The 21,797-nt window shown below is 38.1% G+C and overlaps 3 protein-coding genes across 4 annotated transcripts; 2 read left to right on the top strand and 1 right to left on the bottom strand.

Annotated features, from left to right (window-relative positions):
- Positions 1-813: 813 nt before the first annotated feature.
- ascc1 (activating signal cointegrator 1 complex subunit 1) lies at positions 814-13,547 on the bottom strand. 2 transcript variants are annotated; one of them, XM_039787475.1, is made up of 10 exons: positions 12,962-13,547; positions 12,717-12,819; positions 12,516-12,613; positions 12,250-12,428; positions 12,001-12,134; positions 10,948-11,067; positions 10,733-10,857; positions 10,057-10,130; positions 8,106-8,250; positions 814-1,078 (listed from the first exon to the last, which is right to left on the bottom strand). In XM_039787475.1, exons 1-9 carry the CDS (start codon positions 13,080-13,082, stop codon positions 8,134-8,136), a joined length of 1,071 nt encoding a protein of 356 aa, XP_039643409.1. In that variant the 5' UTR covers positions 13,083-13,547; the 3' UTR covers positions 814-1,078; positions 8,106-8,133. The 2 variants fall into 2 exon arrangements, with proteins under 2 accessions (XP_039643409.1, XP_039643410.1); XM_039787476.1 differs by lacking the exon at positions 814-1,078 and adding an exon at positions 5,255-5,528.
- A 150-nt stretch (positions 13,548-13,697) lies between these two features.
- On the top strand, positions 13,698-17,247 carry anapc16 (anaphase promoting complex subunit 16). The gene is made up of 4 exons (XM_039787477.1): positions 13,698-13,837; positions 14,120-14,273; positions 16,367-16,441; positions 16,542-17,247. Exons 2-4 carry the CDS (start codon positions 14,132-14,134, stop codon positions 16,649-16,651), a joined length of 327 nt encoding a protein of 108 aa, XP_039643411.1. The 5' UTR covers positions 13,698-13,837; positions 14,120-14,131; the 3' UTR covers positions 16,652-17,247.
- Positions 17,248-19,532: 2,285 nt separating this feature from the next.
- On the top strand, positions 19,533-21,244 carry ddit4 (DNA-damage-inducible transcript 4). The gene is made up of 3 exons (XM_039787473.1): positions 19,533-19,690; positions 19,863-20,095; positions 20,179-21,244. The coding sequence occupies exons 2-3, from the start codon at positions 19,912-19,914 to the stop codon at positions 20,676-20,678; spliced, it is 684 nt and encodes a 227-aa protein (XP_039643407.1). The 5' UTR covers positions 19,533-19,690; positions 19,863-19,911; the 3' UTR covers positions 20,679-21,244.
- Positions 21,245-21,797: the final 553 nt, after the last annotated feature.

Genomic DNA, 21,797 nt, shown 5'->3' with positions numbered 1-21,797 from the left:
TGTTCTACCAACTGAGCTAACCAGCCACATCAATTTGTATTTTATGTTATCCATAGTTAGCATTATTCTGGCACTTTTTAAAAAACTTTTTAATTACTCTTTAATCACCTTACATTTGCAATACCTCCATTAGCACATACTCTATTATAGGGACAGCTCTCTGTAGTAGTTTTGGTGGCTAAACTATGACTTTTTATTCTTGTTTCTCTTCTTTATTCCTGTGTGTATCAGCGTTTTCTATAAACTACAGTGGGCTCTACAGTAGGCAGAGACCTTGAATCACTGACCAAATCAGGAGTTGCCTAGCTTAATCAACTATCTTAATTACTAAAACTAGTGTATGTTCACATGATGTAACAGTCCCCTAATCTTATATTTTACGCAGCTCCACCACACAACCAGTTAAACATATTCTTCTACATATCAGAGTTACGCTGTGGAAGAGTGCCCTTAATTGTAAGGAGATTAACTGATGTCATCAGTTCCTCGTCTTCCTCTCTAGGCCGATGTTGATAAAACATATCTATGCTGCTCACCAAGCATGATCAGTTTACACAAAAGGAGTTGAGGGGAGGAAAGCTTCATTTGAATAACATCAGACAGAGAGACAATTTGAAGGGTTTCTTATCTGTAAATATGTGCTGTCTACTAATTAAACTAATTCCCTTTTCTGTCTTACAAAATAGCTCTGAAGGCCCAACACGAGCTCTGCTGCTCATCATGGTTTTACATATTCTCACGTGATGTAACAAATCCACGAGGATCGCTTTAGGAATTTGTGGTACACAACAATTAATTGCAACAGGCCAAGGGTGGATGCTTTACACATGTATTTCTTTATTCCTGCCAGATTTGAAACAGAATGTTTAAAATGTAGCACCTCCTTCCAGCATTAAAACAAACACAACCCATACAAGTGTTCATTTTCAAACAGATTTTAACGAAAGATTCCACAAAGATGCACTTTGTCCATTAATGTTCATCCTCTGATGTTTCCAACAGTGCTTTACTGTCAGGGTTTCTTCATCAGACAGCGACACTGAACACTTCCCATGCTGCTTCCATGTTCATCCATGACCTGCAACACATAGTCAGTGATCAATATTTGTACTTTAAAGCACCCCAGGGCCACAACTAATGATTTGTTTAATCTACAATGACTGTGTTGATTATTTTGTTTGATCGATCAATATATTATTTAGTCTACAAAATGTCGGAAAATGGGAAAACATGTCCAAGGTTATGTCTTAAAACTAAATAAAGCAGCAAATCCTCACATTTGAGAAGCTGGAACAAGTTTCTCAAAGCTTGATTAATGCCTAAAATGATTAATCAATTCATCATCTAATCTATTACTTATTATAACAAAAAATGTTTGATGACAACCTATATATTTAAAATGTGCATTAATTCAGTCAGGATATGAAGTCAAAGACAAACACTAATCTAAGCAATAGAATAAGTAAAACTGTATTCATGTTAGTGGGTTCAGCATTAAGTTATTAACTTGTGTAATTTCAATCCGTATGAGGTTATTTTTAAGTGCAAGCCTGTACAATTAGGCATTAAATATTGAGGACACAATAAAACAAACAAATTCTGAGTCTGTATTTCTACAACTACAGCCACCACTGCTTGTTGACAGAGCAGTTACTTCCTGCGATAGGTGCTGCCACGGTGGAAAAAAACAGCAACCTAAAAGGGAGTTCCTGGATGGGAGAACCATCAAAAGAAGTTATTTTGAAAGTTGAATAGAGAATAAACCACATCGGGAGGCATTTAATAAGTAATCTCAAGTGACTTACAGCTGTAAGTGGAGCTGCTTTAAGCACGTATAGATCTAATTCAATTGGACTCAAACTGGGTCACACAGCTATTAAAAGTGCAAAGTTAGTTGAGAGCTGTCTGAGAGCAGTTTGGATTTGCCAGGAAAGTACTGCAGCTGCTGTGTTTGCACTGCAGGCAGTTGCAGCAGGGGTGGAACAGACTGCAGCACTTTTTTCAATTAAATACACAGACAGAAGCTGGCTGATATTCTGAACTCTTGACATGTTCAGTTTTAGTAGATGATTATGTTATATCTGCATATCCACTATATACTATAAATGACAAATCCCCATCAGTTTTCACTACCCTCCATCCTACCAATAAGAAACAGCATTAAGTGCTGTGTGAAGGGATTTCACACGGCATCACTTTGGAGTGGATGAATAAAACACTTGGAAGAGTACAGTTTATAGCTTCCGATACAGAGAGAGTTTACAGCAGCGAAGCTCAACGTCTGCATATTAAACCAGAATTGTGAATGTTGGGAGCAACTAGCTGGTGAACATAGTGAAGCATTTAGCTGCCGATGAGCTTGATATTTCCCTCATGAGTTGATGGAGATCAGAAACAGGATATTGGACTTGTATTTCTTCAGATGGCCAGAAACATCCAAATGAATGCTAATGCTGCTCCTTGACTGCTGCAAGAGGAAATAGGCAACGGTTTGCGAACACATTCGCCATGACAACATTGTAAGGTGATAATATGTCAATGTTGGGTTAACAGCTTGTTCTGCTGCCACCAAGCACACACAGAAAATCAATTAACGCTGCTTTAATGTCCCGACTGACTAAATTAATTTGAAATTTAAATAAAGACCGTCATCCTCCCTCTACATTTCATAAGTTTGCATTGCTATATAAACTGTCTTTTTTATGTCATGGTGCAACAACAACCAGAGATTTTAAGAAACCGTTTCTTATGTAAGCAATTTAATAAGCAAAAATGCCAAATGTTTACTAGTTCCAGTTGCTCAAATGTTAGGATGTTGCTTTTCAGTTTTCTATCATTGTAAATTGAATATCCTTGGCTTACGTCGAACAAAACAAGCCATTTCAAGATATCATCATTATAAAAACAAAGTAATAGAGATGAATCAATAATGAAAATTTGTTGCAGCCCTATTTTAAAACTCTCCCCGGGCAAAGTGTACATAAAAGTATACAGCAGCTCTGAATGACTACCTGCTGTTCAAACACTCGGCTTTGCGCCTCTCCTCCCTGCGTGAATGCCTCCAGCAGTTAACAGACGTGGACAGCTGCAGGCAGCCTCCAAACTCAGCACTCTGAATGATAAAGAGCTGCTGCAGGGATCACCTGCCTCCTCGCTGGAGACACAGATTAGACATTTCAAATACTCTAGCCTTGGCTGTCCGTCAAGGCCGCTCATGCCCATTAGTGACAGAGTGATTAGTGTGACATTCAAACGGCGGTGACACTCAGCTGGAGACTCATGAGAGAATAATCAAAGGAAGGCGCACTGTCATATTTCACCGCTAACAATATCTAACTTGAAAGATTCGTTGGCTTTGTCTAGCAGGATCATTTACAGAGCAACTTTGTAACTTCTCGTGGATAGATGGGTTTGATCGATCAAAACACCCTCTTGAAAAACAATCTTAGGATTCAAGCTTGTTAAGGGGAATACATGACACCAGGAGTATGAGGCTTACTACTGAAATGTCATCTCAGTGCTTTCTTGCTGTCAAGTTCACCCTTTCAGTTAATTGGACATGGATTAAAATATTTTATGAACCTGATCGGCATTTGCACTATAAGGCACGTAAGGGTAAAACTTACCGTGACCTTAAAAAGTAATTAGGTGCTTAATCGATTCCATGTGTGTTATTACTCCGAGCATCCAAATCAAACATATCTACTGTATTAAAAAGGTCACGTCTGTCAAACATCCTCTTTTTTTTTTTTTTCTTCAGCAGATGTTAAACGCCAGCTCCTCTGAATGAAAGCTTGATATCTAATCATACTATGAAAAATTGCAAAGTGCGGTTTTGAATATCAAAACCCAAAATGTGCTAAAAGCTTAAATTGATCAAGTAAGACCTATTTCAAACAGCATAAAAAGGCTACTTTGAAAACTGGCATGAAATTAAATATGCAAATTGGATAGTAGCTTAAACAATACTAGGTTGAGAAAACACACGACTGCAGTTACCAAACATGAAATAATTCTCATTATTGAAAAGGTTCAATGTAAGTTTTACAGGCTCATCTAAGTGATAACTTTGATTTCACCGCTTTCAAAATCACAGCTTTTTCTTCCTTCTAATGTAAATGAAGGATTGTCTACAAAGACAACTAAAATGTTTGACATTTAATTCAAACCTAGCTTTTGTGTCTCTTCAGATCTTCAGAAATAAGGATGTAGATCCACCGAGGAAATAGGTCTGCACAGCAGGAAGCACAGAGCTGACTAATTGGGGTGAGAGATGTGGCAGGGACAGAAAAAGATGCACGTCGAGCTCTGCGTAAGCAAGCTCATCCACAGACAACATAGCGACATGATTTTGTTGAGTCAATCTAAATCATTACCCACACCGTAGATAAATATAAGGAAATCTGTCTAAAATTATTGTCACATTTCTGAAATTCTATTTCTGACTCTACTAATTTATCAACCAAAAATGCCAAACATTTGCTGGTTCCAGCATCTCAAATGTAAGAATTTTCCACTTTTGTAATTTAACTATCTTTGGGTTTTGGCCTATTGGTCGGACAAAACGTGATTTAAAGACGTCTCCTGGCATCTAGCATTGATAAGCAGTATTTAAACATTCAATAAATGGCCCTGTTTTACATTTTCTGACATTTTATAGACTAAACGATCGTTCAGTGCAGCCCTATAGTCCAATATGTTCCTAATCTATGCAACAAAACACACATATCGCCATTTAAATAAACACATAGTCCGAACATGTTATATTGAAATAGAGTGACAAATTAAATATGTCTTTAGTGTCTGCGGATGATGCATGTTCCTTCATGTTTGTTTTTTTCCGTACGATCATTGGTGAAGACATCTGCCCAGTGCATCCTTAATCATGTCCATGCCAAAAGAAACAAGGATGCACGTTCTCACTGAATTTCATTAACTTCAAAATCATCTTCTCTCTCTGCCTCTTTGTGCGCTTATAAACAATAGTATTGGCAATTACCAGAGTCCTCACTCTGTTACCTGAGAGTGCCGTTATGCTGGATGTGTACTCCTGACCCAGTAACAAGCATGCTCTCAGGATGCAGGGAGTGGATAATTAGGCACCTTTCCTGGGTCTGAAAAAAGACATTTTAAGCCCAGACAGTGCCATGGTCAATGCACGGCTGGCTTGGCTGGCTGGCTGTTTTCCCAATGACAGAATTTGCATGTCCCTGTCTAATGGCGTCTGTTGACATGGCTCCAGGAGAATGGGGAGGGAGTCACGCCACTGCTGAAATGGGAGGGTGGACAGCACAGGATGGCAGAGCGGACAAACAAAAAGCGCCTTCAGTTTCCATCAGTGTAACTTTTGGCTGCTCTGCGATTGCCCTCCTGCATGCCAAGCAGAGCGCATCGCCAGCTGAGGGGAGGGCTGAAAAAGATCTGACAGCGAGAGCAAGTGGCCAGGCTCTGTGTCCGATGTCTGTATTCACTGACACACTCGACAGACGGGAGTGGGAACAAGGTTGAGGCTTCGTGTGGGGAGGCCACTGATAAAAAAGACGGAGAGAAAAAAAAAAACCTGGTGTAATAAATCATGTCAGTGACGCATTAACACATTCATGAGGCAGTGAGATGAAAGGAAATGGGTAATACTTGGTTATGATCAGTGTGAAACCAGAATGTTTTGACAGCTTTGAAAGTTTTCTAGTTTTGCACACAATTTTATTTTGAAACTATTTCCTTTTAAACCTCATATTTGCTAAATCATGAAATGTTTAAGCCTCACAATCTGCTAGGAAAAGGAAGAGAACGGTGAGAAAACTTTGATCAGCTATTTCAGCTGCCATGGCTGACAGGTGAGACGGTGCAGCAAGACTCCTTAAATTATTCAGAACATGGCATTTATACTGACTTCCTGTATAGGAGATGTACGGGCCAATAAACTCACAAGCATGGACAGGTCAGGGCATTCTGCCAGCTTGCAGAGTAACACTGTATTTGGATGTTGATACCTACCAGGTGTCAAAAAGGGAAGTACTCAGATACTCAGAAGACAAAGTAGTCCTGGCTTCAAAATGTAAATATTGTCGGCAAAATGTACTTCAAGTATCCAAAGTAAAAGTTACCATTATGTTAGTCTCGTTTTGCCAGACCATCCACAAGCCGCAGAGCAGATTGCGACAGAAAACTCAGATTGGACAGATAGTCTAGCTAGCTGTCTGGATTTACCCTGCAGAGATCTGAGGAGCAGTTAACAATAGTCCTCATAAATCCACCGGAGTTTAAATTTCCAACAAAAAAGAAAGTGGAGGGAAACGGAAATCGGAAAAAATACATGCAGCCGGCGGATTTTCCTGTGGCAAGGATATACAGTATCTCACAAAAGTGAGTAAACCCCTCACATTTTAGTAAATATTTCATTATATCTTTTAATGGGACAACACTGAAGAATTAACTTTGCTACAATGTAAAATATTAGTTAAAGTGTACAGTTTGTATTAATAGTGTATTAATGTGAGTTCTCCTATGTTAAATTTTCATGAGGCAGCAGATTTTTTTTTTCAGGATACTATGAATTCTGATAAGTTCTCTTCGGCCTTTGGAATTAAAATAGCCCCCCATCATCACATGCCCTTCACCATACCTAGAGATTGGCATGGTTTTATGTTGGTTAGCCTAATAGCTGGTTTGATTTGCATTGAGAGATGATTTTATGGAAAGTACCCTATGCCAATCTCTAGGTATGGTGAAGGGCATGTTATGATGTGGGGCTATTTTAATTCCAAAGGCCAAGGGAACTTTATCAGGATGCATAGTATCCTGGATCCATGAAATAACTGGCCTTTAAAAATAAAAATCTGCCTTCCTCTATGGGAATTTAACATAGGGGTGTACTCACTTTTGTTGCCAGCGGTTTAGACATTAATGGCTGTGTGTTGAGTTATTTTGAGGGGACAGCACATTTACACTGTTATACAAGCTGTACACTTAATACTTTACATTGTAGCAAAGTGTAATTTCTTCAGTGTTGTCCCATCATTAAATATTTACTAAAATATGAGGGGTGTACTCACTTTTGTGAGATACTGTAGACTACCATTATGTAGAACACTCCAACTTTCAAAGTGTTGTATTATCAAATGTATAACATTTTTAAGGTATTAATGTTCCCATTGTAGTTGGTTGAGGTTGAGCTTTCTAAACTACTTTATATATACTGTTAGTAGTTTAATCTATAACAATACATCATACTATATAAGTTCATTATATGTTTTGGATGTAAAATCCTAATTTGCAAACCATCACATAAATGTGGTGGAGTGAAAAGTACCATATTTGCCTTAATGTAGTGGAGTGGAGGTATAAACAACAAATTTAAATTAAATGGAAATACTTATGTACAAGTCCCAAAGTGTACCTTAGTACAGTACGTAGAGGAAATGTAATTTGTCAACAAAATGCCACTTTATATTTGATACATCTCTAAAAACAATCTAACCCTGACATTAACCTGAGCCCACCTCTTATCTGACTGATTATCTTCAACAATTTCACACACAAAGTCAATCATCTCCTCCTCAATTATTCTACTGTGACTCCAACATACCATCCAACATAAAATCTTTCCATTGTGAACAACATATCCTCAAACATACAAAAGTAACCACATTCTATTTTCAAAATCAAGGCATAAGTAAACAGTTAAGTTCTTTTTTTCCTTAGGAATGCCTGTTTGTATTTACGTATGTATTTCGAGTCATTTACTTTGATCTTGTTTGACTCAGATTCCCTGAAGAGAACAAATTGTCTGGAGAAAAAGTACAAAACCTGACTACCTAGAGCATTTCGAAGTGATTTTGAATGCACGTTTCACCTTTTGAGTGAGATTTAGTCCAAACTTTAAATCAGTTTGTAGTCTGATCATTTAATTTTTTTCTGCATGAACTGTTCCCAAGGGCTTTCAGAAAACAAAGCATTTGGTTCAGCTATAGGTGGAACAAGTCATTTGCAATAAATTAAAAAAATACAACCCAAACCTTATGCTGCCACCTACTGGACAACAGTGTCAAGACTGCTTCAATGTTCTGCTAAGCTAGAAACTTGATTCATTACTAATTTCCCACCTCAGAATATGCTCAGCCCTGTTGAAGCTCATGAGAAGTTGATGCTCCCTGCAGAGGTGTAGTAGCCCGTACAATCTGTCGAATATCTCTGGGACAGCAGGACAGCATTCAGCTCGAACTCTCCAAAACAATAAGCACCAAATTTCTGTAATGAAAACAGCAAATCATGATAATAGAAACTTCAACAATACAAAACGTCATCATCATTATACCTTATTTTGCCAATTCAACAATATTTCCCGATTACAAAAGTAGTCTAACCACTAAATGATTTTGGAAAGCTGGCTGTGTTTAAAAAGTCGACCTTACGTGTTATAAACTCTGTGGAGGAAAGAAAACACAAGCTGTCACCCACAAACATGGTGTTACCATGGTGACGGCAACTGAGCATTTAGTAGGCACCCTTGAGTCATTTTCAGAGAAAAGAAAATGAAGGATTTTGTCATTCAAAGAAAGATCTTCTCTGCACCAGAGAGGAAAGGGAATGTGAATTTCAGAGCTTTTTTTTTTATCTGCAGTGTCAACTTGTTGTCACATTTCAGTCGTCACACACAAAGAAACTGCACCTGGAGGACTTCAGTCTCGTTCTGACAAGTGCTGCTTTAAAAGAAATCTATTAAAACTCTCATCTTTGAGCAACTGTATACAGGCGTAGTCTTGTTACCCTCAAATAACAGGTTTAATCAATATGCTCTTGAGCAGTAATTATTATAATTACAATTATAATAATTGTCATTATTATGATTATTGTTTTTGTCTTATATTATTGTTGCTTGTTTTATTCCTTTTCATTTTTGTATTACTTTTATACTGACTTTATTTGCCTCACTGCAGTCTTGAAATGATTTCATCCTGTTTCAAGCATAGAAAAGTTTAGAAAAGTGCTGTATAAATAAAGTTTATTATTATAAAGATTACTATTATTACAAGTCCTGAATGAGAAGGATCTGCATGTGTAGGTCTGCCAGTTCTTTCCGCATTTAGATGCATTTTCGATGTATATAATGTTGCCTGTCACACACCAGAGGACAAAAAAAAAAGCACACAACAGGCCTTATATATCAAAAGACACTTTGACATGTCACAGTACAGAAAAGCACAGGTTCAAATAATCATATGAAAGATGGCTGAATTCAATTTAGCTGCATCAGTTTCAGTGTACTGGTGTTGTGCATGCTGGCTCACTGTCACAGCTTACTGGGACACCCGAATAGAAATGTGTTAATGCTATTAGTCACACCTGTGCTTTTGTTAGTTAAAATACAATCCTGCTGTAAAAGAAAAGGCCTATGTAGATGTTTCATCCAAAACTGAACACCACACACTTACAGATTACAGACTGGAGATAGATTTAAATACTAAAAGTGTTGCGATTTGAAATTGGAGTGACCATAACTGGCTTCTAAGTAGATCAGGTGGGTTAACGTCCAATTACATATCCCAGCTGGTCTGGAACATAATCATTTAGTACAAGCCGAAAATCAAAACACCCTTATTATCGGTAGGAGTGAGTCAGCCCAAAATGAACCTGATTATCCTCTGTGCATGCTAGAGTGACATCAGAGTGTGTCTTCCCCCCCCACAAAAAAAAGACCTAAATCTCTCTATTTTAAGACCTATTAATTGGCAAGCTCTCATATCCCAATGGGACTCCAAAAGCAAAGAAAATGTCAACCACAGTTGAAAAACCTGTGGACAGTGTATGGTGCAATATTGTTGCAGGTGGCTAAATAGAGTAATCAAATTCTAGTTCATTTCCAAGTATATTTTAGTTCAACATTTCTCATATCTCTTATAGTATAAAAAAATGTCAGGAATTTTGACTGGCCTATGGATAAAAACTTTAAAAAGCCTAATGTGTAATTGTTATCTGGTATCAACATCAGTCAAGCAGTGAACACAAATCTGGATGTTTGTAATCCAGCAGTACTTAAAAGGGCAGGCCTCTAACCTTTAATATGTTTCTGGCATCAAAAGCCTCTCGTTCATTCATGGTTTGTCTTCCTGGGCCACCCATGTCTTCAACTGGAAAAACACCAGAGTGTAAAAAACAAGCTGAACAATGTTACACAGAACAAAAAACAAACATGTTATCTCAAGTACAAATAGGCATGTTTACTTGCTGCTACAGCAGGCAATAGCAATGTGACAATCAAGGTCATGTAGTTGTGAAACGTGTTTGTGGAACAGGGACTAAGGAGAAGAAAAAACATTGAATTTTAATAGTCTACATTCTGGCAAACATGGTCTGCAGTGATACGGCCCCTCCCTTGTGCTGTGTTGTTGGTCAGCTCAGTACAAATTCTGGAGCTGGACTTTATCCATGGCCAAACTGAATGAAGCCATTGTCAGAGTACTTGGAAAACACGCTGCTTGGTGCACGTAAACAGAGCTGTGGCCAAACAGAGAACTGGCTGCCTGATGCCTATCCTCAGGAATTTGTTGTTGTTAATTATTCAAGATTCAGCTTAGTCGTCACTGCAGCTCAGATCCAAGCCAAAAGATAATAAGGGGACATTGGCAAATAGGTTCCATGCAGAAGCTACCAATGTAGCCCCAACAGGTCAATAACATTGTCTTTTAGTGTCGCTACTGACACATATGCTGCTTGCATGTAATGCCTCTACCTGTGGAGTTCTTTCTGAACACAGTGTTCATCACAGTGCCGTGCAGCTTCACTCTGTCCCATTCTCTGACCATCAGCCCTGCTGAGACAAAGTGCTCTACCAGCCGATCTGCAATTATCTGCAACCTTAAAAGAAGCAATGAAAAAAAAACGTGGGGTGTCAACTTTGTAAATGTATTTAATTTTGTTCACAGGATTTGCTACTGATCCACTTACTTGTCAGATCTGTCTTTCACATTGACTTTGGCGTACAAGACGTCCACCATGGCTGGGTCATCATTCATGTACTCTATGCCTGTCACCTCCAACGACAGAGGGTTTCCTTCTGTGATGTCCCTGATGACAGACAGAAAAAAAGCAGACTGCAGTGACTCACCTGGCATATCAGGTTTATAATTCAGTTTTTTTAATGTTAGGCTTTTCATAGACTCTTTCTTTTCATAGGTCTGTTTGTAATACTGTCTTGTGCTGTATTTGTTCTTGTGCATGGGAAACTAAATTCACTTGTAATCTTATCTAATCCAATCAAAATATGTAATCTAATGTAATCTAATCTGATTCAATCTAATCTAATCCATCCTTTAAAACGTTACAATGACATAACATCATTAGTTATTAAAAAAATGAGGCTGGTGTTATTCTATATTTTTCTTAATGTCAACAAATCCAATGAAAAAACTAAAACAAACAATGTTAGTCCGTGTCTCAGTACTTTCCAATTTACCCAGCCCAGATTCCATGCATTACTACTGAAGATGTACATTTTAAAAAATGGGTCACAAATATATACTTTCATATTTTTTTTGTTTTGTTTTTTAAAGGCTACATGATTTCTAAGCATTGTATATGTTGGGGACTATTTTCTGCCGTGGATTTGGTGTGTTAGTGAGTATTTACAGCAGCAGGATTGTGTATACAGGATAGACTAAAAAACTACAGTCACCACATTCAGAGTAATGCATGTGTCACCCAGTGCAACAGTGTGGCTCATTGATGCGTGTGATGTGTCTTTTGTCTATGGCACAAAAGAATACACTATATCAGGCTTTGGCTACTTGTTTGTGGGATCAATTCATTGTTGGTTTTCATGGGCTTTGTTAACAACAAGAAAAATTTAAAATACCAATAGAATTATACTTTCATTAAAGAAGTACTTCTGATTTTGTTTCCATTACGTCCTGTTTTTATCTCCAATGAAAACAGTGCTTTTTAGTTACAATGTCAAAATCTTAGTATGATTAAAAAAAATAAAACTTGTTTGGCCCCTACCTAATGAAATTTTGACACTCTTGGAGGTGTTCACATGCTTTTCTCACTTCCGTGTCATTTAACAGAGCCAGGGTGCCGATTGTCAGGTGAAGCTTTGCAGGGTTCTGAAAGATGCTTCCCTCTACTCCATGATCCTACACATCAGGGAACAACAATATAGGATGTATTAAGGAAATAATGTGGTGATCTTAAACAATACATGGTCACCACTGCCCTTCATCGTTACCATTCATATTCCTTCTACGATACCTGTGAGCACTGCTGCAAGACCTTGTCTTTAAAGCTCAGGAATCCTTCTTGAATTTTGGGATCATTCAAAGGGAATGACAGGAAATGCGTGAAAGGCTGCTTCTTCCGGAAACTCTCAACAAGGACCTCAACCCGTGTGACTGCAGAGGAGACTGCAGCTTTATGGGAACCTGTGATAACTGTCAGACAAAGGAAGAAAGTCAAGAGAAAATCTTTGGTTTCAGAGAGCACTCTCTATCCTGTTTTATGATGCTCTTAATCCTCACCAATCTGTCCTTCCACTCCTTGTTTTGGGATGTTGATAGATGTCTTTGTGTCAAACTCCAGACGTCTGCGTGTCTCTCCTTTTTTCCCAATGATGTATCTATAGAACAAATAAATGATGCTTCTTAGAAACAAAACCTCTTGTTCTTTTCAAGTTGGGATGATACAGAACAATCAAAATGTGCATTTTATAGATAACTCACTTGTAAAGAACACTTGGGACATCAATAGCACAGCGGTATCCCTTATCAGTCTGTTCAATGTAGTTGATATCACAGGTTTCATCATCTGCAAAGTCTTCACTCTCTAAACATGTTCAAACCACAAATCTACAAATATTATTGGGTTGTTGTAATAAATTGTGGCTACAGTCTGACAGCACTCTATGTGACTTCATTCAAACATTTATACTAACGTTAGCGGTTTACATTGACAGGACTTAACTTACCTGGTGGTCCAATGTAAGATACATCTTCTTCTTCTTCTTCCTCATAATGTTCTTCCTTAATGATATTCCTTCGGTATATTCTTCCATTTATATTGATAAGAGCTGGACGTAAAACGTCCATAATGTAGCTAAACTAGCAAACCTAACAACAAAAATAAATATTTTAAATATTTTAATTGCTCGCTAGCAAGTTAGCTACAGGAAAAAAACATTTGTGAATTAGTTTATGTCGCTTTTTAACCCCTTTTTTCTAGCAACTAACTATTAGTTAGGTTAGTTGACGTTTACATATCGGTTTCCTGGTTTACGACAGACAAGGGTCTGGTTTACGGCACAGGTTTGTTAAGTAGTGCTGCATTCATGTGCTCCTGGGAAGGTCCTATTTCCTGAGTTAGAAAGTCGTTCCTTCGACTTAATTGTGCTTAACTTCTAAACTGACGCTACAAAGAAAACGTGTGTATTTTATTGCTCAGAGCTTCTAAACAATAGCTGTTTCCAGTATTTATTTCCAGTTTATATTATGATTTTGTCTCAGACTTGTTATGCACCAGTTGCATTCCCTTAAACCCCAAAAATATTGATTTGCCTGACTCGTTATCAGGGTTATTGCTAATACATACATTTTCTTACTAATCTAGGGCACTCTACAATACGTGGACAGCAATATTTAGGCGACTTTTGTCCGCTGCTTAATATGGGCGAGCCATCCCACATCTGTGGCGAGAATACCCATTGACATATACAATAATGATACCCCCGCTTCAAACGTAAAATGCTGTCTTTGTCGTAAACTAGGGTCAAGACATCTAGCTAAACAAAACAACAGAGCAAACTGCGCGGATTCAAATTCTAAATAGATTTACTGGGGCGTCAACGGTAAGTCATATTGTTTAAGAAAAAAAAAAGGTTATTGCCATGTTGTCTAGTAACATTAATGGCGAATGCCCGTTGCCTATTTTGGTGTCGCAGTTAGCTAGCTAGCTAGCTAGCTAATAACTTTCTGTCAGATTGTAACGTTACCATACAAGTTGGGAAATCAACTAACTTTAGCTAGCTTTCTTAAGATGATATGGCTAATAGTTAGTTAGTTCGTGGAAACTAAAAACGATATACGACGGTAACAGTAAAACAGCTTTTTCAATTGTGTGTGTTTTAAAGTGTTCTAAGGCAATGGCAGCGTCGTCTTCGTCCTCCTCTGCGGGAGGCGTGAGCGGCAGCTCGGTGACTGGCTCTGGGTTCAGTGCTTCAGAGCTCATCCCTCCAAGAAAAGTCCTGTACACATATCCTAAAGGCGCAGGTGAAATGATGGAAGGTAAGATCAAACAGCTAAAGGCATCTGTCGTTAACTGTCTGTCTCCTCCCAACAAGACAGGGGATATGAGAATCATATAATGAGACTATTTTGCAGCACTGTACGTTAGTTTTATTATAGGTCATTTCATTTACATAGAAAAAGCATGGGCCAAATAAGTTAGTCCCAGGCGGATCTCAGAGCTAAGGATCTGTTTTCGGAATGATATATACAAGAAAAATTCTGACAAGTCTTGCAGCTGTTTTGAGGACACTTCCAGATTCCTAGAAGCCGCCTCCATCAAGCCATAACAACACAATTATAATAAATGAAATAGGGCTGGGCGATATGAAGAAAATCAAATATCACGATATTTTTGACCAAATACCTCGATATCGATACCGCAATGATAGTGTTGACTATTGTTGCTTTCACAAAATATTTACACAATGAGATTTTTGATAAAAAATCATCAGTAATGTGGATATAATGACTAAGTGGGTAAAGGCAAATAATAGAACAGCTAGAACAGTCTAAGTTCAGAAAATGACATCACTTTACTGTAATGCAACTTTAAAACCAGGAAAAGACAACACTTATGCCATATTACGATATCCAAAATCTAAGACGATATCGATATATTGCCCAGCTCTAGAATGAAACCATTAAATCAGTGGGCTGCACAATGAAGTCCATTTAACCCATTTCCCAAGTTTTTAACTAAGACAACAAATATCTCCTTACTACTATTCTCATTCAAGCCTTTGAGGAAGCTGTAAATGCCAAAATGACTTTCCAGTTTTTTTAGTTTTTTGCTTTTATTTATCTTTTAGAAATGCAGATGCTTTGTTTTTCATCAGTGCAAAAAAAGTGAGTGGCACAACCTGGGGCTATAATAAAGTCACATCACAAAGCTTGTCTTCTTTCTTTTAACTGAATTCCCATATAGTACTCCAAAATATATACATTGTCAACAGGTAGCCTATCTGAATTAAACATTAGTAAAGTCTTTGGTATCTCGCAATTTTCTGCTTAACACAAAGCCATGTCAGATTTGTGTATTGGGAGTAAAAGGCCATCTGGCTTCATCAGCCTCTCACACGTCACTACATACTATAAATATTCAGATGACACTGCCATACTGGGTCTACTCAATGACAACAACTCCATTACAGCCTATCAACACTCCATCTCTCATTTCTGCACTGACAACTACCTCCATCTGAATATAGGAAAACAAAAGAACTGGTCTTTTAACGCACCAAACACTGGACTATTTCCTGTCTCCATCCATAATAACACAGTAGAACAGGTCAACAAATTCAAATACCTTGGACTCACTTTGGACAATAACCTCAGTTTTTGATCAACACGTCACCGATATCCACAAACGATCTCAGCAGAGATTACATGTCCTCTTACTTTTACAAAAGCATAATTCAACTCATCCTGCTGTACTGTTCCCCCTGTTTCTATAACATGCCTACCATTTCTAACAAAAACAAACTCCCCAGATCACACACGTCGCCTCCGAAATGATTAGCTCCCCTACACCCAACATCTCAGACCTGAACGATAGAGCCATCAAACGCCATTGTCAATGACACTGATCACCCTCCTATATCCACACTTTACACTGCTGCCATGTGGCCTCAGATACAGGACTCAGAGGTGTACAAGGACTCGCTTTGGCAGACGTTTTGAAGTTTTATCTCGCTGACTTTGTATAGATCCGGTTTCACTGTTGTGTCTATACACCTGTCTTTATGTTATCTGTTATGGGGCAATAAATATCTATCCAGCTACTTTGTTGCCTGTCTAGCTCAAAATATATACATACAATTAATGTTGTTGGTTTGGCTTGTGTATAAAAGCACAGAGTGTTGCAATGTTAAAAAAAACGGCTAACAAAGTGACGATTAGGATTCAAGGTCTCAAGCTTTATCTCTAGTTTATTTTAAAAGTCTGAAGGCTGAAAATGGCATACTATTTCATCTGAACTTCTCTTTCTGGAGTAGCTTGAAAGCTCCATTTTGACACTAGTTATCTGTTGTTAGCTGCGATTTTGTCTTCACCAGCATTTAACTTCTTTACTTTTGTGTGTTTCTTTTCAGATGGCTCTGACAGGTTTTTATGCGAGTCTGTATTCAGCTACCAAGTTGCCTCCACACTTAAACAGGTTAAACATGGTAAGTCTGTAACTCTATATGTGCAAAATGTTTGTTGTTTTGGTTGATCCATGAAAACCCAGTACCCTAATAATAAAGTAACAATTGTGTGTTCTTCCAGATCAACAAGTGTCTCGAATGGAGAAACTTGCGAGCTTGGTGGAGGAGCTGGAAGCAGATGAGTGGCGCTATAAACCAATTGAGCAGCTATTGGGATTCACACCATCTTAGATTTAAAAAAAAATAAATAAATAAAAGACCCAGATGCCTTTTGGATAATAAATCAGCCAAGTAGAAGAAAAGGTTTATTTCACTTCATACATTGTATTCCTTCTTTATGGTTTTATTCTATTTCATATGTGTAAAATATTATCTGGAGATACTGAATGTGAGTTGTATTATTTTATCACTTTGACTAATGTCTCATACATGATTTTCTTTTTTTAAAACAACCTGTTATATTTTACCCAGTATATTATTATAAACCAGTGTCAACAGTATATAGTATAGTTATATACTATCAAGTAAACAATTCAAAATGTTGTAATAGACTAATAGATTTTTTTTTTTTTTTTTAAACTGGTTCAGGGTAATAAAGGTGTTTTACCAGTCCAATCTGCTCTTCTCCTCCAGTGTTAAAAGAAATAATATCTTTAGTATAATAAATCTTTATAGTAATGAATACCTTGAAATGAGGCATTCTGTTTCCACATGGCTGCACTGTAACTCATAAATCTGAAAAGTGCTGCCTGTTCATCGCTGCTTGCTCCAACAGCACTTGGAGCAAAACAAAGAGAGCTTGTAAATAAAGTCATACTTGGACATTCCTTGTACTCTTTGTTGCTTGGTGTCGTATAGTTCTTCCCTGAGTATATTTCTAATATGCAGATGGGCAACCAAATGTTTGTGCTGTTTGTTTTATGTTGAAAATGTACACTTTTTTTTTTGGCCAGTTAGCTCAGTTGGTAAAGCAGGTGCACATATATAGAGGTTTATTCCTCGATGCGGAAGGTCCAGGTTTCAAGTCCGACCTGTGATGGTTTTCCTGCATGTCTTCCCCCTCTCTCTCCCCTTTCATGTCTGAATTGTCCTATTATTAAAGGTGGAAATGCCCATAAAAAAATCTTAAAAAAGAAAAGAAAATGTACACTTTTTCTGTTGCTCAAATGATTTAACGTCTGAAACTCACTGATGTGATTGCTTCCGTCAAAGATTCTAAACCGTATCTGCTTCCGTTCCACTTCTCTGCTGTGTTGGCAGCGAGGAAACATGTTGTTTTGGTCAGTGAACGACTTTTTTCAAACAAATGAGGGGTGGGAACGTACACAATGTACTGTTCTCGGTGTCAATGACTAAGGACGGCCCTGGGCATTACAGGACCCGCCTCCAGCTGCAGCTTGAAGAGTTCAAAAGGTTGACATCACTCTTTCTAGGAACTTAGTTTACAAGTTGTTTGCTCATAGTTCTTAAAACTGTTTTCTGGTTTTACATGAGCAACTGAAGCCTTTAACTTTGGCCCCCACTTTAATGAATAGCAGAAAGGAACTAACATTTTTTTCCCCATCAAAACTTTCTGACGAATCCTAATTCATAACATCCCCCCTCAGAACATATTGTACTTACACGTGTTTATGTCTTTCAGTTCCTCCCTGAATTAAAGTACATTCTGTCCCACTCACGTGTAGCAGCACAGCATATATCTGGCTGCTTTCCAATTTTTTTTTCTTTAAGTAAACATTGAATGTGTTATGTACAGTACAGCCCAACAAGTCAGAAACCCAGCAGTTTTCTGGGTTCAAAGTTTTCTTGCAACTAGCTTGTGTTTCATCTAGCATGCCATCACTTACTGTAACAAATGAAATTCATATATAGTGTTTTATGTTTTACTATTTAGGAAACTTGTCTTTTTCTTTTATTCATATTTTCTCTCGTCTTTCTTCTGTTTACTTGACTTTGTTTTGTTTTTTTATGCACACTGCTGAATAGCTGCTGAACAGATTGTTACTGTACTCTGAGCACAATGACAATAAAGATCTATCTATCTATCTATCTATCTATCTATCTATCTATCTATCTATCTATCTATCTTAAAGCACTTTTATAGCACCAGAACATATTTTGGGACAGTAAGGCTAGAGAAATAATTAAATAGTAGTGTCAGCTATATCCTTCTGGTGCATTCCTATAGCTCTGCATGTTTTCATTGTCATTCTGTTTGAGGGCAAATTTAGGAAGATATACATCTTTCAGAATCAGCATCACTTTCAATGGCCAGTAAGCGTGAATACATAAAAGGGAATTTGACTCTGGCATTTTTTTGCTCTCAAAGTACATACACAGAAATAGATTTACAGCTAAAATCAAGGACAACAATGCTATGTAAAGATAAACATTTGACAACTATGTACAGATGTAGGTTTGTATATAAAAAAGTGAATATATACAGTACATACATACATAAACATGTACATAATACACACATGTAAACAAACAGCTCTATGAGGGTGGTAAACAGTAAGTATTGCAATGCAAAAGTGCAAATGGTGCTGAAATAAATATACATATTAATACAATATAACAGGTTGCTTATAAACCTGAGGTGGATATGACAGTATATACAGTATTTGACAAACTAATATTAACACATATTAGCATATTATCATGTTCGCAGTGTTGTAATATGGAGCTGCGTGTGTGTTGTTTGCACCTCTCTGTAGCAGATGAAAAATTCTGATGTAATGCTTGAGCAAAACAGGTGACGTAATGTGCACTGCAACACTCAACCAGCTGAGCCTAGCCTGCATTGACTTTATTCAATGTCATCTATACACTGGATGCACATACAGCAAAGCCATTTATTTATGCTTATGAAGGATATTAAACAAAGAAAATACAATATGATCTTTGCAAGCCCAGGCAAGTCCCTGTATATTTCCACAATACTGGGGTTTGCTATTCATCACCCAAACCCCCCTTCTCCTCCTCCTGTTTTTCTTTCTTCTCTGCTGGCATGTTACCAGGCAAGATTTAGCTCCGATGCCGTGCCTCTCTTTTTGATTGGCTGGCTGGATATGAGTGGGCGTGGCCTAATAGCCACTATAAAAACATTGTTGCAGGACAAAACGCAGTGAGTGCTCGGCCGCAGGTGTACGAATGAGGAAGTGTAGCAGGAAGAAGTTCCCAAATGGTTGTTTTTGCAGACAATAACCTTTCAAATAACTTTCTTAAACATCGACAACGGACTTGAACGACACCGTTGTCAAATAAGCTGTAAGTACTATGTTATAATTGCTGATATTGCTAGCCTGATAGCTAATTTGAACAGTTTTAACAGCTAACGTTTGTACGTTAACAAAGGTGTTCTTCCTGTAAACTTGTCCTGTTCATACTGTCTTTTATAGTTTTGAGTGCTTATTTGTTGTTTTTGTCTCCTCATAAACAGCTGACCACAAAAGCAGCTGATACTGTTGAATACTGCAAATAGGACAACCATGCCTGCTCTCTCTGCACCCACTGATGTCGGCAGCTCACCCCCTTCTCCAGTGGACAGCAGTCACAGGAGGCTGTCCTGGGGTAAACTGGTGCAAAGATTGGCTGATTTCAGCACATCTGCCAACAGCAGCAGTATTGAGTCAGTGTCCAACAATGGCAGCAGGAGTGATCTCTCAGACTCAGGTAAACAACGCTGCAAACGTTACTTAGAGGTGGATTAGCCATTCCTCTTTATTCAGTTCTAACCCGTTGTGTCTCGTTAACAGGGTCAGATATCTACAGTGACCTGTCTCCCTGTAATGAAGACCTGTTTTATGATCCAATGGAGGAGACCATCCTGAAAGAAGTAGTGGACCTTATTGCAGGAAGCCTGAGGGAAGCCAAAGACTCAGACTGCGCCTTAAGATGTGCCAAACTGCTCATCCCTGAGAAACTTCTGGAGCACATCGGACAGGAGCTCCTTCACCTGGCAGCTAGTGAGCCCTGCGGCTTAAGAGGGGCCCTCATTGACCTATGTGTGGAGCAAGGGGCCGTCTGTGAGAGCATGGCACAGCTATCTGTGGACCCCTACCTTGTCCCCACCTTTCAGCTAACTCTGGTGTTGAGGCTAGAGTCTGGCGGGCTGTGGCCTAAGATCCAAGGACTTTTTAGCACAAAGTCTCCTTCCACTCCAGTAGTGAGACAAGCTATTAAACTTAGCACTGGTTTCCGAGTGATCAGAAAGAAACTGTATTGTTCTGAAGAACTGCTCATTGAGGAATGTTGAGAAATGTTATGGACTGTTGATGTTTTATTGTCTTTAAAAAAACGCCCAGTTAAGTTCACTGAAGGGCCTTATTACTTTAACTACATGTATATGATGCCTTTTAAAGGATGGACTTTGTCAGCATATTGTTCCCACTGTAAGGGAGTTTATGGTACCTGGAGCAGGTGTTGTGTTTGAAATTACATATGTAGAATGTTTTGCGAGTATTAAAGCGTGTACCTCAGTTTCTATTGAAACGTACAACGGCAGCTATATGATTAGTCATTAAAGACCATTGTGTATGTTTTTCTTTTTATACATTAGTTATGTACACCAAGTGATGAATTGTACACCAAGCAAATCGTTAGGGGCCCTAGTGACTGCTTGAATTCAAGAACAAAGGCTTTCCAATGCCTGCATTGTGAAGTTTATGTGCAAGCTGCGGCTAAGTTTTCAAAATAATGTAACTTTATCTTGTTTCTGTGTAGACCTGTCCTGCTTTCAACTTTATTTATTTGACATTCAAATATTCATAACCTTGCACTGTTTTTGTACTTTCATGACTGCAAATAAATTATTTTTTTTAACAATTCTTTTCTGTGGTCTTATTTCATGTAACATATCAGATTTAGACCATGCATTTGCAGGTTTCTACCCAGATTAATTTTTCCTATGGGAATTTGGGAACGTTATGAGGTAAAAGTGTGATTCTGCTAAATGTACAACCACATATATGAAGCTGTATGCCTGTACTTTGACAAACTATACCAGAATACTAAGATACCTGTAGTGAGGAGTAATGTTCAGCTATATCTTAATATAGATCAGCTGTCAGGCACATGAGCCAGCAATTATCAGCTACATCATGTACAACAATGACAAAGTTTCAAAATTGAAGAAAAAGTCATATTTCTGGAAAGCCCAAATGAAAAAGCAGCACATCTGCCAACAACAGTAGAGTACATTTGCGGTTAGAGAATGTAACGCTGTAGTTCTTGCCCGGCACGTGCTGCACATGCCCCAAAATGTGTACGTGCACAAAGCTACGTTTCCTGTTTCTAGTCTCAGCCAGACGACTGGCAGGCTTCACGAGCTGAACGTGCAAACTGAGCTTTTGTCTCCGCATTCTGTGCTTATTCT

The sequence above is a fragment of the Perca fluviatilis genome, chromosome 21 (genome assembly GCF_010015445.1).
Source record: "Perca fluviatilis chromosome 21, GENO_Pfluv_1.0, whole genome shotgun sequence".
NCBI lineage: Eukaryota > Metazoa > Chordata > Actinopteri > Perciformes > Percidae > Perca > Perca fluviatilis.
Note: the sequence above shows the minus strand (reverse complement) of the source record. Positions and strands in the feature narration are given on the sequence as shown.

What these genes read in the sequence shown, in the direction of transcription:
- ascc1 (XM_039787475.1), bottom strand. Translation starts at nt 13,082, where the DNA reads ATGGACGTTTTACGTCCAGCTCTTATCAATATAAATGGAAGAATATAC. An exon ending in TCTTGCAGCAGTGCTCACAG is followed by an intron (nt 12,135 to 12,249) that starts GTATCGTAGAAG and finishes CCTGATGTGTAG; the next exon opens with GATCATGGAGTAGAGGGAAG. An exon ending in GTGAAAGACAGATCTGACAA is followed by an intron (nt 10,858 to 10,947) that starts GTAAGTGGATCA and finishes GCTTCTTTTAAG; the next exon opens with GTTGCAGATAATTGCAGATC.
- anapc16 (XM_039787477.1), top strand. Translation starts at nt 14,132, where the DNA reads ATGGCAGCGTCGTCTTCGTCCTCCTCTGCGGGAGGCGTGAGCGGCAGC. An exon ending in CGCAGGTGAAATGATGGAAG is followed by an intron (nt 14,274 to 16,366) that starts GTAAGATCAAAC and finishes GTTTCTTTTCAG; the next exon opens with ATGGCTCTGACAGGTTTTTA. An exon ending in ACTTAAACAGGTTAAACATG is followed by an intron (nt 16,442 to 16,541) that starts GTAAGTCTGTAA and finishes GTGTTCTTCCAG; the next exon opens with ATCAACAAGTGTCTCGAATG.
- ddit4 (XM_039787473.1), top strand. Translation starts at nt 19,912, where the DNA reads ATGCCTGCTCTCTCTGCACCCACTGATGTCGGCAGCTCACCCCCTTCT. An exon ending in GAGTGATCTCTCAGACTCAG is followed by an intron (nt 20,096 to 20,178) that starts GTAAACAACGCT and finishes TCTCGTTAACAG; the next exon opens with GGTCAGATATCTACAGTGAC.